This window comes from Nelusetta ayraudi, unplaced genomic scaffold (genome assembly GCF_046127955.1).
Source record: "Nelusetta ayraudi isolate G7.1 ecotype Tasmania unplaced genomic scaffold, CSIRO-AGI_Nayr_v1 ptg000011l, whole genome shotgun sequence".
Classification (NCBI taxonomy): Eukaryota; Metazoa; Chordata; class Actinopteri; order Tetraodontiformes; family Monacanthidae; genus Nelusetta; species Nelusetta ayraudi.
Genome location: NW_027466061.1, coordinates 20,136,192 through 20,152,498, shown reverse-complemented (window position 1 = coordinate 20,152,498; position 16,307 = coordinate 20,136,192). Strand labels below are relative to the sequence as shown.

Below are 16,307 nucleotides of genomic sequence, written 5' to 3'. Positions count from 1 at the left end.
TTATTATATAATTATTATATTAGATTATTATATAATTATGAAGATCCTGTCCCAAGTTTGATTCATTTGAACTTTAATAAAACCTAAGCCATTACTCTGTTGAGGAAATGCTCAGAGGAACATTCAATGATTAAATCTGATTCTGTACAAATTTTAGGTTTAGGTAGGAGGTATTCATTTTGCATTGGGATGGAACATCCTTTTCACCTTTTGTTAAAAACAATGTCTTCTCTCGAGCTTAAGTATTAAGTATTTTCTAGTCATTAACCAAGTTCCGATGAACTGTATTGAGTTTTTACAGCTTTTCCTGCTTCATTAGGACATCTGACGCTTCTTCAGTGATGCTCCTTTCCCGGGTGCATTTTTGTTCACCAAAGAAAGCTAGACAAGTGTCAGAGCCGTAATCCACTGCTTCACTGTGAGAGAGAGACAGAGGCTATAATAATATGGAAGAACTAGCTGCATGACAGTCTGCTGCAAGTACGACAAGCTGCTCATTATCCCTTGTTTGTTTTTGTTCTTGTGTTTTTTTTTTTTACATTCAGCTCTTTCTAACAAGGTTGACTTTTTGTGTGAGTGAGGAGGGAGAGACAGAGAGAGAGAGGGAGAGAAGGAGAGAGCATATTCCAACTCCATGAACGTACCTATTATGAAAATGACCTTTGGTTTCTTCTGTTCTGTACAGCAACCTGCCAGAAGGAGGGAATTGCAGTTTAACAGAAAGGCACAAGCACTGTGAGTCAGTGATAATCTCAAATGGTGGCAGGATGGTAATTGCATATTTTTGAAACCTTTTTTTGAAATAAGGGTCCATCCTTAATTTATTGGAGCTGCACATTGTCTGCAGAAACCACAGTTTTGAACGGTAAAATGTAAAGCTAACGCTCGCTCAGTGTTTTATTAATTGACTCATTTAATTTAATCAGCCAATGCGAATAATTAAACATCACACTCGGCGATGAGTGTTTGTTTCCTCTTTGTCCTCAGCCTGTTCCAGGCGGATGCTATATAGCATAGCGACAGTTAGCGGACGAGATAGACATCGGGTCTTGCCTGCACCCCGTCTGTTTCACGCCACTGCGGGGGAACAGCGTCTTCTGATGGAAACAAACACACAGATGCTGCCGAGCTGAGTTAATTCAGGTCCTCGGCTAATCACAGCTACGTGACGTTCGTGGCATTTGCTGTGATGGAAACGTGTCTGTGAAGAAATGCAAAATGCGAAATGGAGCCTGCTGCTGCTGCTGCTGCTGCTGCTGGTGTACAATTGAAAGTGCTAATGAAATCTTTTGTTAATAAGATGTGTCGCGCATCTTTCTGAAAAGCAGGCTGTGCAGTGCGTCTGCGTGCCCCCTGTGTCTTGCGGTTGACCCTTCATTGACTCACTCTCCGCAGTTTCTTCAGGGCCGCTGACCTCTTCCTCCTCTTCAGCCTACAGGCATAGAGAGGAAGAGAAAGAGAGAGAGTGACAAAGAAAGAGAAAGAAAGAGAGAGAGAGAGGGAGTTGAATTGAATGAGAGAATTGCTACGCCCATGACACCGAGCTGCCTCCCGCTGAATGCTTATTAAGACAGAAGAAGAGCATTCACTCATGCAGTCGCTGCTGTTTGCGAGGTTGCGTGAGCCTGCCTGCGCTGCTCACAGCAGAAGCCAGCTTAGATGCAGCGGCTCACCGTCCCCCAGTTGCTCTGACCGCATGCAAACAATTCAAGCAAGAGTTTTTTTTCAAAGTGGATTTGTGAGAACACTAAAATAATATATTTGCAGAACTTCAATGTACTTCTTCTGAATGTTTTGCCAATGACGAGATTTGTGGACAGAATTCACACTTTTGATTCAAATTAAAGTGATTTAAATTAGCGATTGCGATTGTAGGACACTTGTGGACAGCCACCTTCTCACAACTTTGACATTAAAGATGTAACTATGAGATTGAATGTGGTTGGACCTTCAAGGTAAGAGAGGAGATTTATGGATGTAGTCAAAGAGGACATGAAGTTAGTTGGTGACAGAAGAGGATGGGGTGAGATGAAGGCAGATGATTGGATGATTGGCCAATGGCCACCTGCAAAGGAAATTAAAAATATATCTTTATTTATGTCAATACTCAACCTTCAGACTGAGAAAAACTCACAAAATGCACTGTGCCTGGGACTTTGAGTCAAATGTGAAAATAATAACAAATGAACTGTCTCACTGAGAATAAAAGAGTCTAAACAGCACTATTACTTTACAATTTATTGCATTAGGCAAGTTGCCTATCGCTGATTAAAGAGAGCTGAAAATAATTACATTTAACGGCTCATTGAGTAATATAAATGGTAGATATTGAAGTGATCAGTCACTCAAAATCTCCCACTCAGCTTAATGGGATCAATGATGAAGTGGTGCATCCACAGCACTTCAGAGACGATGAGGGTAGTGGTTAGTAAATCATTTCAAAGGCCCAGAGACACATATTAGTCACCGAAATATGAAGTTGTTCAAGTAAAGATGCAGGTTTTTTTCTTAATGGCTGAATTCTTAGCAGCAAGAACAACAATTTGACGTGTGTCCCGCTCAGTCCAGACTGATGCAACAGACTGAAAATTGTTAAAATGCTGCTGTGCTGGATGGCTGGAGGGTAAATCTCTCAGGAACACTGGCATCTTGATATGCTCTGTGCTTCATCGCCTCAGACTTTAATTTCACGTCCCACCTGAAGGCTTTCGGAAGTGCGGAAAAACAAAGAATTCAACACGTTTATTATGCGCATAAATGCAGCATGAGATGACTGTCTGCCAGCTTGGCACCCATTAAACTGCATGTCATTATTGCAATGCCACGCTGTCGCCCAGTAAATTGATTGAAGTCCCTCTGCATTTTAGGGAAGAATTCTCATGTTTCTGTCACTGCTCATCCTGCAACAGGGGAAGTAGGTTCACCTTTGGACAAGTGGCCAATTCATCACATGGTTGATGCAGAGACGAGCAAGTACATCACACTCACTCAGACAGGTTAGAGTTTCTAATTTACCTCCTGAGACTGTGGCAGAGAAGCTGAGGAGTCACACAGAGAACATGCAGAAGTTTGCTTGGCGAGCAGAAGACACCAAATAGATGTTTATAGATGTTTCTTTTGTTTGATTGTGATCATTGTTTTAACATGGCTTCCTGATGAAAGACTGAGTCTGCAAAAGTACATATACATCGTTACATGTATGATGACAATGGTCACTGTGGCTTTTCAAAGTTTAAAACAGAAAAAAAGATCCACTGCTCTTATTAAGTTACAAGTCATGGTCGCTGCAAAGGAGATGACTCTTCTGGATCCTCCGTGCTTCAGAAAATGGCTCCACCAAATGACAAATATGACATTTGGGGCCCATTCATTGACCATCTTAAAGAGAAATAATTTTTTGAAAGTTCATTTTGACTCTGTTGTGGGATTTCTGACTTTCTTCAGACTTTTTCTTGCCACTTAAACAAGACTAGAAATGTCCAATGTCCACATCTTTGCCCAGTGACAGTTGGGACAGCAGCCCTCGACCTTGGGCACCCAAACACCTGGAGGATTTATTTTTTTCTTAAGGGAGCGCTCATTATATTCCTCTCTGTTACATCTTCTGCTTTGAGAGAGCAAAGCGAGTTGCTGCAGAGCGAGCAGGTGAGTCACTGCTGTGCTGGCGTGGCACTGAGCTGGAGCTGAAGGTGAGCCGATGTGTCAGCGGCGCCGTCAAAAGGACTGTCGCAGGCGAAAGGAGGAAATGTGTTTGCTGAAATATTTCTCAGCGCTCCATTTCACTGTTGCACACTGAGGCCAGAGTCACAATATTCAGAGATGTGCGACATGAAACATCCACGACAGTTATGATCTTTTCTGAAAAAATGTAGTTCTTGCAAAGATTCAAGACATGAAACTTCAGCTCTGAAGTAATGCTGGCTGAAGACAAACTAAGTCCCTTACGCAGTGGCCAGAATGCCCTGAAATTTAATTTGTGCAATTTTCAACACATCACCGTCATTTGTGGACAGGTGACTTCAGAAAAAAATGAAACAGAACCATCGTCTTTGTCTCGCCCATCTGTTGTCCGCTCTTCCGTTAACGCCGATGGAAAGTGAGCGCTGTGGAGCGACTGCGCGGCAGTTTCACACAACAGGTCGGTGTGAAGTGGAACTCACAACAGAGACCCGGGACTGAAGGGAAGCGGCGGCGCTCCGATGGCGCTAAACCAATGGCGTCAGTGCGGGGGAGTGGCTGCCGGGTGCCAGCTTGACATGTGGGTACACCAACTGGTGGGATGACTCAGAGACAGGAAAGGAGTGAAGATGCAGCACGTGCTACTTTGGTGAGATAGCGAATGAGGCGCTCACACAGGCAAAGATTCAGTTCTCATATTTCACATCTTCAACATTGACGCAGTTGTGAACTCATGCCGGCTGACGCAATTATTTCATACATTTTCTATTAGATGTAATGTGGTGGTTTGAAATGGAATATACATGGCGTGAGCAGCGAGGACACTGACCAACGCCAGAAAGTCTGTCCACTGATGGACATCTGCGGCTGGCAAGTGACCACAAGATAAGAATACACCAGAGCAGGTCAGAGGTTGCAGGACCAGCTAGAGATCTGTTGGTATAGAGCAGCTGTAGCTTTGGTCCAAGTACAACACCTTCTTGGGACGTCCATAGGACAGGAGACACTATTTTTGCCATGCTAGACTCTTTAAAACTGCGTGGACTCCAGCACATCGTGGGTTCATCGCCGGTGCGCCATAGGATGTTGTTGTCTTGTTTTGTGTAATTCTGGATGAGCCCAGGTTGCAAGAAACCTGCAAGAAATGCCACTGATCCTCGCCTACTTTGCCTTATTTCAACTTTTGAACTGACTGATCAGCAACTATGGAAAGATATGGAACATCAGTTGTCCAGGAGGACCCGGAAAGTATTGCACTGGCCCCGGGTCTTTCTTTGGTTACAACAGTAATTAGAGGCATGTGGTTCACAGTTTTTAGATTATTAAAGTTAAGCGAGGAGGTCACCAATTAACAGTAATAATAATGATACTGATAATGGCTTGGATTCAGATCACGTTTTACCACTATGTACTCAAAGCGCTCACACTTTATTCAGAGGTCAGCGGTCTGACCTCAGACAACTCCTCGTCCAAAAGACACGCCCGTCAATGAATCAAAAATGATCCGGCTGCCATCCTCCACCAGCACATAGTCAGACTTCAAAAGGAAAATATAGAGCTGTCACGCCTGTCAGGGTGAATCTGCGCAGCCTCTTTCCAGCTCAGACAGAAATCATCACGGCGCAGCAAGCAGCGCTCTGATATCACACGTTACAGGGGCATGCGACCGTCCAAGCTCACATGCTAAGAGCATCAATCGGCTGTGTGATATCCCGCCATGGGCTGGTGTGTGATGGGTGAGGGCGATCACAAGATGTAAGTGGTGCTAAACACGGAGCTGAGGGCAGCGTTACAGAGTGGTCAACGTGGAAGGTTCACATTTCAACTCTGAATCATCAGCAAACGCTGCAACAGACAATTGGCCTTGATTTACCATGGATTCATTAACCACTCCACTTTATGTTTGTCATGTTATGCTTTATGTATCAAACAGGAGGGAGGTTTATTAGAAGCAACTGGAACTCAAAGAAGAAGGAGAAGCTAGCACCATTTTCAGCTACAGTGGCTGCTGGAGTGACTAGCTTGGATGCTACACTGTTGTCAGAACTGGAGACACTTTCACAACTCAGATGGAAGACACTGTTCCATCACTCCCAATTTGCTTTGGCACGAGTTGTGTTCAACACCGCAATGCACAACGGCTGCTCATGTATGGCTAACGTCTCCCTTTGCACCAGCTGACCTGGTTGACAAATTCAATTGTTCTGCCTGAATGTAATTTCACAGTGTTCTGCCTGTTTTCCATCCATATTCCAGTGGCTTTCCATAAACCACTGAACAAATGAACACATTTTGTTTAGTAAGTTTGCAGGAATGCAGGGCCAGAAATGCAGCAATGTAGGAAATGTTTATAGTACAAATGCATCAGAATATGTCGGTAATTGTTAAGACATCCTCAGAACACTATAGTTTTTTAAATATAGGTGACGTGTTTTTATGTCCTGTGCAATTTGATTTAGTCATATCAATATGACAAGTGTCTGTTGAGACTGTCCATGTGTGTAATGAGAGAGGGTGTTGGGCAGGCAAACACAGTTAAACAGTTCTATTCCAACCCTTAATTGCAGCAGCTAATCCTGCTTTTTCCAAGTATGCTCCATTGCTAAGACTTTCTGAGAAACTGAAACATATCTGCCCTGGCTCTGTGTCACACACTGTTGTCATATGTTTTAGTTAGCTATAGGAAACTTTGTATGTGTGGGCGGAGTTTCATCTCTTCTGACAAGCCAACAGACTGTTCTTTCAGAAGTTCTCCAACTTAATCTTAGCATTTACCTAAAAGAATGATAATAAATGGAACAGAGATAAGGAATCCTTAATGCTATCAATGAACAAAACGCAGCAACAAAAAAACTCAGGAATAAAAGTGTGAGATAAGAGCCTGTACGAGAGGAACAGATGTAGAGGGAAAGGAAGACAGTAGGAGGGTCAGGGTTAGCTTAGTGTACAGGAGAGATGCTTGTCCGCAGCCTCGCCAAGTATTGTGCCACGCTGAATCACCTAGCCTTCAACACCCTCAGTTCCTTCTTACCAACACAAAACAGACAGACAGCGGTGGCAGAAGAGGATGGAGTAAGAACTTACTTGTTTGTAGTGGTGAAAGGTAAAAACTATTTTAGTAGCACGGTAAAAGCTGTCAATGGAAAGACTTTTTTCATCTTTCGGTTTTCTCCAACACACAGCGCAGCGTGCGCAAGTGTGTTTAACTCTTTCTTTCTATTTCTTTGGATTTACAAGACACTGTGATACAGTTCCATTCATTATAAGACAAAATCATTCAATTAACTTTCTTCAAATTCCAAACAAAGGACCCTTTAAAAAAAACAACAACGACAAGTGAGAAGATAATCATGATCTGACCTCAATGTTCTTGCAGGTGATGTCAGCCAGGCTGCTGCCTTCACCCAGCAGACTGAGGTCTAGTTCACTGGGACCTGCAGAGAGAAAGAACCACCATCCAGTGGGTTCAGGTAAGGGTTACAACAAATTTTCAAAACCTAATCACACAAGATTTGTTTTTCCATCTTCCAGGCAGTGGAATGCATTATTTTTTCATTATTATATATTTTCTGTTCATTAAAGGGGTAATACACAGTTTTTTGCTGCTTAAGAGCCGGCCAGGCACAGAAAGCAAACAAAAAAACAAACAAAAAACAGGCTTGTGCTCACACTCCTCTCATCTCCATTCTCGTATTAAAGCAACAAAACACTGACTGAGCAAAGAAAATGTTGAATCACGGTGTGTGTTTTAATGTCGACGATAGAGCGAGCTGGACATGCTAATGTTAGCTGAAACTATTCTGGATATAACCATAAATGCGGAGGGTCGCCTTGTGTTTCCCCAGCGACCACTGTGGTCACAACATGGAGACACAGCATGGAAAACTTGGAAACACAACATGGACACACATTCAGTTAAAATGAAACATCCACTCATGCATTTAGCAGAGTTCTGTGTCCGTATCTGATAGTATGGTGGTCCCCTTGGAAGCGCGACATAGTAACAGATTTCTGTTAACAGAAGGCGACTGTCCAGGTTCAATGTTATCAGTTATATCAATCATCGTTTTAGCTAACATTAGCATGGACTTTGAATGAGTTTCAAGCTATTTGCATGTGTTTTGTGAAGTTATGGCACATTTTCCCTCCGTAGGGATGTTTACTTGCTATTTAAAACTGTGGCAGGGCAGTGCACTAACATGCGCATGTCCAGCTTGGCAAACAAGAGGATACAAAAGGTTCAATATGCAGTTGAAATAACACCGCTAGAGCTTCATATACCAATTTTTATTACCTTACATCTGACAGTGAGAAAAATCGCATGTTGCCCCTTTAAGTCTAATAAGCTGAATCTTGGACGAATCTCCATGAAACAGATGAGCGTCCTCTGGAGTCTGGATTGGTTCTAGGTTTCTTCCTACACGGGACTTTTTCCTGTCCACTGTCGCAACTAGCTTGTTCGGGAGAGTTCAGTTGATTTTCTTCTGACTGTACAAAGTGCTTGGAGACACCTTTGGATGTGATTTAGCGCTGTGCGAATAATAATAATAAAAAAAAAAGAAAATCCAGTTGACTGACTGATTGAGTGAATGTTATATAAAACAAATGTTCCATCAACACCATGAGCTGTCAGACACAATACATCACTGAGATACAAGAGTATCACGACAGCACATGAAGTCATGACAAACATCCAGATGTAAACACCACAATGCTGCAATGTAAGTTAAATAAAATACTTAAAATTAAGTAAGCTAAATGTCTTAAAACAAAGTAATAAAAAAAAAAGTTTTTTCGCCCAAGGCACACATTGTGCAGTGACAGCTAAATTCCTGCTGTCAGGAAGCAGCCTGGCGCTGGCCGGTAACTTCTAGGACCCAGAATCTTCTTGCCTTTGGCTCAGTGGAAATGGGTCATGAATAACACTTCCCACTGGCAGATTTTGTATTTCCTGTAACACCTCCGAGTACACGGCTAGATTCATGACATTCCACAGAAAGCGGCGACCGTGAATCTCCGGGATGCTGCAACACAACCTCACAGTTTGGCCGACTAACGGATGAGACCGGTCCACAACGACGACTGACTGACAGGTGCAGGTGGTGAGTCAGCAGAACGTCGGGGTGAATCTGGCCCTCGCGAAGCGAGCACTGACATTTGTTTGTGTGAGTGTGTGTGTGTGTGTGTGTGTGTGTGTGTGTGTGTGTGTGTGTGTGTGTGTGTGTGTGTGTGTGTGTGTGAGTCCCTACAGGTTGAATCCAGTGATGCCAGGTGGCAGCACTTCAGGCTAGTCCACACAGACAATCATCTCGTCCACATGGGGAACATCAGGCAGCAGATGGACCTGTGGGATATTTTCTCCAAATGATTTTTCCCTAAATGGCGGAAAATCTCCAACTGCGCACGTGAATGCAATTTCACATCATTTCTCTGGGGGTGAGAGGTTAAGAGCTTGAGGCTGCGCACTCAGAATTCTAATGCCTTTGGTTACATGGAACAGAAATAGACCCTCTAATGGTTCCTCTCAGAGTGCACTCCACCTGGAGCCCAGGCAGCGCGTATGGCATCCTCATATTGAAATTAAAAACATTATGACGACACCACAGAGGTCCTGCTGCTCCTGAATGCATCTCCATAGTGCTGTTATGTGAAGCTAGATCCTCGATGAGTCACTCTAAGGTCTTGAAAAAAGGAAACCAGCATGTTGTCCAAATCTAAATTGGCCGTAGGTTGACTGACTGATTGATTGATTGATCTGTTTATTTGAGTACCAAACACCCTGATTGGTCCTTAGCCATTGTGGTCTTATTAGACACCGGTCAATACATTTGTCAATAATATTCCCGTAATTACATCAATGACAGCCATGTGACGACAGAAAAAAAGCAAAACATAACACAACCTATACAAATAGGGACACATAGGGACAAAAAAATAATTTGTTAACTAACTGGGATACAAAATACTTACATACATTTCTATAAATTTAGCCAAAGCAAAAACATAATTTTCAAACAACTTGCACAGAATCTCCCCTTCATAGTTCCAGAATACATCAGGGTTTTGTTTTGGTTTTTTGGTTGTTTTTTTTTGTTTTGTAGCTGAAATGATTCAGAAAGAGAATTTCAGACGGTACAAAACAAAATAAAATTCATCTTTCACCACCTCTAGATGACAAAATTCACACAGGAATGAGTAGGAGTGAGTGTGGGTGTGAATGATTATCTGTCTTTCTATGTGACCCTGCAATAAACTGGTGACTTGTCCAGGGTGCAATCAATCAATCAAACAAACTTTATTTATAAAGCACTTTTCAAAGTAAGAAAATGCAACATAATGGGCTTGACCAAAAAATAATAATCATGTAACAAAAATGCAACAGAAAAATAAAACTTATGACTCCACCCAAATCCATAAACCTCCAACCCTCTCAACGCCCCCCTACCCATCACCAAGCCAGGCTTCGCCTGCCTTCACCCCAAGACAGCTGGCAAAGGTCCAGCAACACCCGGACCTGAGTGCAGGAGGAGCAGTGATCTTTTTGGAGGCAACAAGGTCAGTTTTTTGGCACCAATGTCTCTACTGCCTAATCAGAGTGTTGATGTTTCACAATTCCCCAAAGGTCTTTTTTTTTCTGGTTAAAGGAATTTCTACCCTGGTGCAGCTCAAGACAGGGACACCTGTGTCTGCTTGGTATTTTACCGCTTTGTCATGAAATAGAGTGCACTCGAGCGAGGACAGGGTTATGCCAGATAGCTGTCAAGTAGCACCAGGTAATTAGAATTCAAGGATCTCTTGGGATGTGCCAAACCTTTGGCCCCGGCTGAAGACACGCTGGAGAAATGTTTTATGGAGGATCAGTGGGTCAGAGTATCGCAAACATTCTTCATTGAAATGTCCGGTGATGGTCTCCACACAAGATTTCTCTGCTCTGTGAAGCACTACTTGTACTTTCTACTTTCTTTGCTTCCGTGCTGCCAGTTACTCCGTCTACTCTGTGTGGGACACAGACATTTTGTTCAAGGAGGCCATCTTCTGCATCAGGCCTTCGTCCTTGGGCGCAAAGACACACAGTGGAGAAATTACAGAGAAATGAGCCATGAGATTCCAATCTGGGGAGATTGAAGAGATTTTCCAAGCGTCACTTCCAATCTTCTGTCCTTAGCAGCGTAACCATTTCATGTTTAATCCAACAATGTTTATGCTGAAGCTGACCAAGGTTTGGCTTCTTGACCACTGAACATCCAGCTGCTCTTGACAGAGGCAACGTTCACACTGCACTCAAATCTGATTTGCTCAAATCTGAAGCTCTCCTGTCCACACTGTCGTTTACAAGTACACATTTATATCTATGTCTATATGATGAGAGCTTAGCAATTAGCAATTTGAAATTCCCCCTGCAACTCACTCTGGCCTGTTTGCCACTGTTTCTCCCTCTCTCTCTCTCTCTCTCTCTCCCTCTCTCTCTCTCTCTTCCTTTATGGTATTTCTTTTTCACCCCAACTGGTCGAAGCAGTTGAGCGCCATGTGCAGTTTGGATCTGCTCCAGATTTCTTCCTACAAGGAGTTTTTCCTGGCTGATATAGCGCTTTGCTTGCTCTGGAGAGTTCAGTTGGTTTTCTCCAGATTTTGCTTCGAGACACCTTTGGACGTGATTTAACACTTTACAAATAAAGGTTCATTGATCGATTGATTGATTGATTGGTTGGTTGGTTGATTGATGAGTCTGCACATCAGCGATCTGTGATTTACCCATCTGCATCGGTTGCTTTGGAAACATTGCAAGCGTGCACGCCTGTGATGAGGGCTGCAGCATGAAAACCAACTGAAAGTCTGAGCAGTGGCAGAATGGATCTCACACATTGTATTATTATTCAAACAGACACGCCCGACACACCAAGCATCAGAGTTTGAGACTGACATAAAGTGCCATTTTTCAGTCATTGCAGCCTTGGTGGTGGTTTGGCAACATCTGGTGTCACCAATAACACAGCCAATGAGCCGTATTGTAAAAGAAAACTATCTGAAGAAAACCATTAATGATCTGTATGAAAAAAACAACAAAAAAAAAGTATTGGAAAAAAGTATTAACTGATTATTTTAATACTATGTCACACAGATAAAAAACAAACTTTAGTGTTAAAGCTACGCTTTCCACATGAAGTGGCGTCATGCAGTATTATATCAGTGGCACATGGGGCAGTTATGTACTGCAAGGACACCAAAACAAAGTGCCTGTGCCTCCGCAGGTGTACTTACTAACAAGGATGTAGCAAACAGAACAGGACCATCACTGTTTCCTTGATAATGTGAACTGATGGATCAAGCACACAATATTCACGTTGGACAATTCCCCTCTTGATATCCTATCTGTACTGTTTTGTTTTCTTCTAACGTGCACTTTAGGTTTCCATTTGAACTCGTTAAGCAACCATCAGAACATCGCAGGCTGTGAGGCATTGTTTGTTGTTGATAGAAGGAAGAAACTAATGAAGAACACACACACAGCATCGTGTGAGTGATGCCATTTTCTCCTCTTAAAGTTAAGTTGTTTCTCCTCAAGTATGACAAATTCAATCTTGTATGCAGTTCCTTTCATATTGTGCTTTCATAAACGCTTCACACCATTAGCTCGCCAGGAAATAACTGCGCCGCAGTTGAATTAATATTTGTTGAGCACTGAAAGGTGGCAGAGTTTCATCGCAATGAAATGTAGGGGCTCCCTTGTGACAGACTGAACACACTCTTCAATCTAAATCCCAGTTCCGCCAGTAACATTTTACTAAAAACTCTCAGGAAGGCTTTCATGACGGCAGAAACAGCCACGCTGCTCGCATCGTTCACTGACATTCAGCCAAAAATGTCAGGAGAGTTCATTATCAGGCTTTACATAACCCGCAGATTGTCTCTGTCACGTCACATGACTTATCAGAGACTCGCTCCCACCGTCTCCATTCAGCTTTTTGTCACTCGGCTTGTTGCTATGCCAACGAGCAGGGATGCTGGCAGGAGATGTTTCTGATGTCTCCTTCTTGTCTGCGCACACAGACAGCGCACACGCACATACACGCACGTGTGCGCGCACACACACACACGTCTCTCTGCCTTACAGAGTAATAAGGCAACCTGAAGATATTTTTCTGTGGCTGGTGTATTACATTATGTCATCTGCATAGTCTGACCTCTGAGAAATATTAATCGCACGCAGGCTCGCACGCACGCTCACGTGCACGCAGGCACGCGCGCAGGCTCGCACGCACACTCACGTGCACGCACATTCGCACTTGGTCAAGATTAAGACAGAATTTGACACAGCTGCACTAATCTTTGGCTGTGGCTCCATCAGCCCTGGGCAGCCTTCAGTCATAGTTTTTAAGATCATAATGGATTTTCTAGATTTTCAGGATTCTAAACTGTGCGGCCCGGTCGGTGTCTCACCCGCTGCAGGCTCACAGGAGGGAAACAGCTTATTGTCCAAGGTCATACTGATGTCTCCGAAGACTTCCTCCTCTTCTCGGTCTGCGTCCAACTGGAGGAGGAACAGAAAGGAATAAGTAAAGGGGACAGAAATTAGACTCGATTTAGAACTGCTCAGAAATTCAAGCAAATTCACAAATTCAAAATATCTGCAAACAATCTGGGACCTGGAGATCCTTGTGTAGGACCTCTAGGGTTCGAGGCAAGATAAGAGTGACCTGCAACATACCATCACAACACTGGATCTGAACTAACTGAACTAAACTAGAAATGTTTTTGTTTACCACCACAATATGTTTTTTTTTTGTCGCATTTTGATGTATTCAGTATTAATCTGCATGTAAAAAAAGCAACCGAAAAAAAGATTTGAATTGGAAGGTGTGTCCAAACTTTTTACCATGTTGGTTTTGAAAGCCCACACTAACTTGGTAAATATGTCCTACTGCTAAGCCTCATGATGCTCTAGGATTGTTTATGTGTTCATGACTTGACATGAATACACAGAAGTTCCCTTTTGCCTCTTGTGCTCCTAAGCAAAACATCTGAAAGGTCAGAAGAAACATTTTGCTTACTTTTTTTCTGTATTTGACCTTTACTGTGCTTCCCAAATAAATCAGAGCAGAATGAAAGTAATGTCAGCTATGGGGGTGCACGTCAACAGTAATGTAACGTGGCAACAACAACGACAGTGACCTTGTTGTTTTTTCTATGGTTAAGTTGTAAAAAAGAAAAGGGATTTTGTCCGCCAAGAGGTGCGTGGGAGACCCTAACTGCAGTCCACTCGCATCAGACTGGGGGTTTCCTGGGGAGCCTGGCTTCTCTCTGCCTGCCTCTTTGCTCTCACGCTGCAGCATCTTAAACCAAAATGTGTTCTCCTTCAACAGGAAGCTGCCAAACAACAACAAAGAATGAACCTCCTCTAATTTAAGGCTTATGTATTCAAGGGCAGACCAAGAGCTGGAAGTAATTTGAGGGTCCGGTTGACTCATGAGGGCAGAAGGCTTAGACTCACTCTGACCCCGCAACACATGAGAGGTGACAGTTAAACATGAGGCCGTTGAGTTTGTCGGTATCACTGATTTCACTGTCAGCCTCACCATCTGGTGCAATATGAGGTAGCAGCATTACAATACAGCTGAACGGAGAGATTTCAATTGTGAAATGTGACTAAATTTGTCAAACTAAACTTCAAGAGTTTCAAATTGGTCTTAGTGTTCAATCACTAGTTAACTTCCTGTAACTTGTAGCAAAAGTGGGGGGTGAGAAACGCAGAGGATGACAAGGAAAAAATAAAGTGAGTAATTACAATCTAGAGATTAGATTAGATGCTGCAGCAATGTTTTTTTTTCCAAATAGAAAGATATTTTTTGCATTAGAAGTGCTTTCTCTGGGGATGCAGTGTTTTCTATTTCCTCCCTACTGCCTTTGACAAGAGTTTAGTTGAATGTCCCACAAGATTATGGGTCTCCACACAGTGATGACAAAAGTGTGGCGTTGAACCTTTAGCCAACCTTGGCTTTAACTGTTGGTGAAGATCTGACTATCCTGCTTCAATTTGATGGACAGAAGTTCATCCACTTTTCTTCCAAGTTGGCCTCCAATTTCCAAACACTGTGGAACTCTGTGAGCTCTTTCCAAGGTGGATGCATAAGGTAAAAACCCTCATCTCCAACCCCACCTTTGCAAAAGCTTCATAATAATAGGATTGGAAGAAGGAAGCAATATAAAAGTCTTCATCTAATGTACCACAGATTTCCATGAGGGGAGACGAGGATTAAAGAGAGTGAATGAAGCAGAGAGAGACAAAGCTCCTGGGCCCTTGCAGAGGCTCTTTTGGGTCCTTTCGTCTTATCCGTATGATCATCCGACCCAAAGACTCTGGGTGGAGTTAGAGTTATTTGAACAACTTGGACAAGTTTTTCTGAAAGCTTGACTCATGCATTTAAATAAGGTGTTGTGAGATGAAGAACATGTCATTCTGAATAATGTTCTGTTTATAATAAGGTCAGCTTTCCATTTAGAGTTGAAAAGCAGCACAGCATCTTTCGTTTTTTTCATTTATTTATACATGTATCTGCATGTGGTCGGAAAGCAGGAGCTGGGAAGCAGGAGGAATTCGAAAAACATGATTCCTTTTTCCGAGAATGACTGGACATTTCAGTTAAAGTTAGCCTCATGTCCTCCCACATGCTATTTCCTGCTCATTTCTGACAAGCCCGTCAAGGTTTGAAAGGTTGAGCAGAACGATCAGATGCTGCACTTTGCCGACACGCCCTCGTCAATGACAAAACTTCCTAACAGAGACAGGGGAAAGGGGATTAGGTGAAATATTGCACAATTAACAAACACGGTGTAGCATCTCAGTCAGTTCCAATTCGGCAACGACGATTCTGTAGTAGTGAGTCATTCCCGTCGTTCCTTCGGGGACTTTTGCTTCCCTTTATTGAATCTGACATTTTAAAAGAAAGGATTAGTGTCATACAAAAGGCCCTTGCTGAACGAAAGCAATTAGTGCCTCAGAGGTTGGTACATTCATTAGAGGTGAAACGATTGACTTCTCCTCTGGGATAATTAGTCAGGAGAATCATCAACTTGTCTACAATTGTGTCTACACAATATCCTGTCGCTCAAATGTAAAACACAGATTTACTTACTAAGTTTATATCCGACATGTTACTGTGTACTGTGTTGGAAAAAATGGGAGTTTACATCTAAATGAAACTTCCCGTAACACACTTCTTTCTGGCTGTAATGTAAAAATATTGCCATTATTTACTGGGAAGATCTGGGGTGTTGTTTACATGAAAGATCTGCTGATGATTCAGCAAGTCCTTTGATTTAGCTAGTCCTTTGTGTTCAAGACAAAAACAATGAATCATGAGAGGCCAATTACTCTGCATTCTGACGAGTTACAATGATTAAATATAAAAGTGAATCCAGGCCTTTGGTTGAAAATATGAAGAGATTTAATAATACCAGAGTTGCACAAGGTCTAACAGTCGCAATAATCAACAGGAGAAAGCACAAAGTCTAGACAGAGATAAGCAGCAGGTGGTGGAACATTTTCCAGACTGTGCTTCTATAATGGTGAACGTGCATAGAAACTGGCTTACGGAGGACTATTTTGTTGATTTATTATCTTTTAATAGATA

The 16,307-nt window shown here is 42.7% G+C and overlaps 1 protein-coding gene across 1 annotated transcript in view; it reads right to left on the bottom strand.

Moving 5' to 3' along the window:
• Window positions 1–16,307, bottom strand: part of ak5 (adenylate kinase 5) — a 55,347-nt gene that overhangs the window by 12,167 nt on the left and 26,873 nt on the right. Inside the window, exons 7-10 of the mRNA XM_076021786.1 lie at window positions 13,117–13,207; window positions 7,039–7,112; window positions 1,387–1,432; window positions 645–689 (exon numbers count right to left, since the gene is read on the bottom strand). Of these exons, the coding sequence (XP_075877901.1) occupies window positions 645–689; window positions 1,387–1,432; window positions 7,039–7,112; window positions 13,117–13,207 (256 nt within the window). The remainder of the gene's footprint in view (window positions 1–644; window positions 690–1,386; window positions 1,433–7,038; window positions 7,113–13,116; window positions 13,208–16,307) is intronic.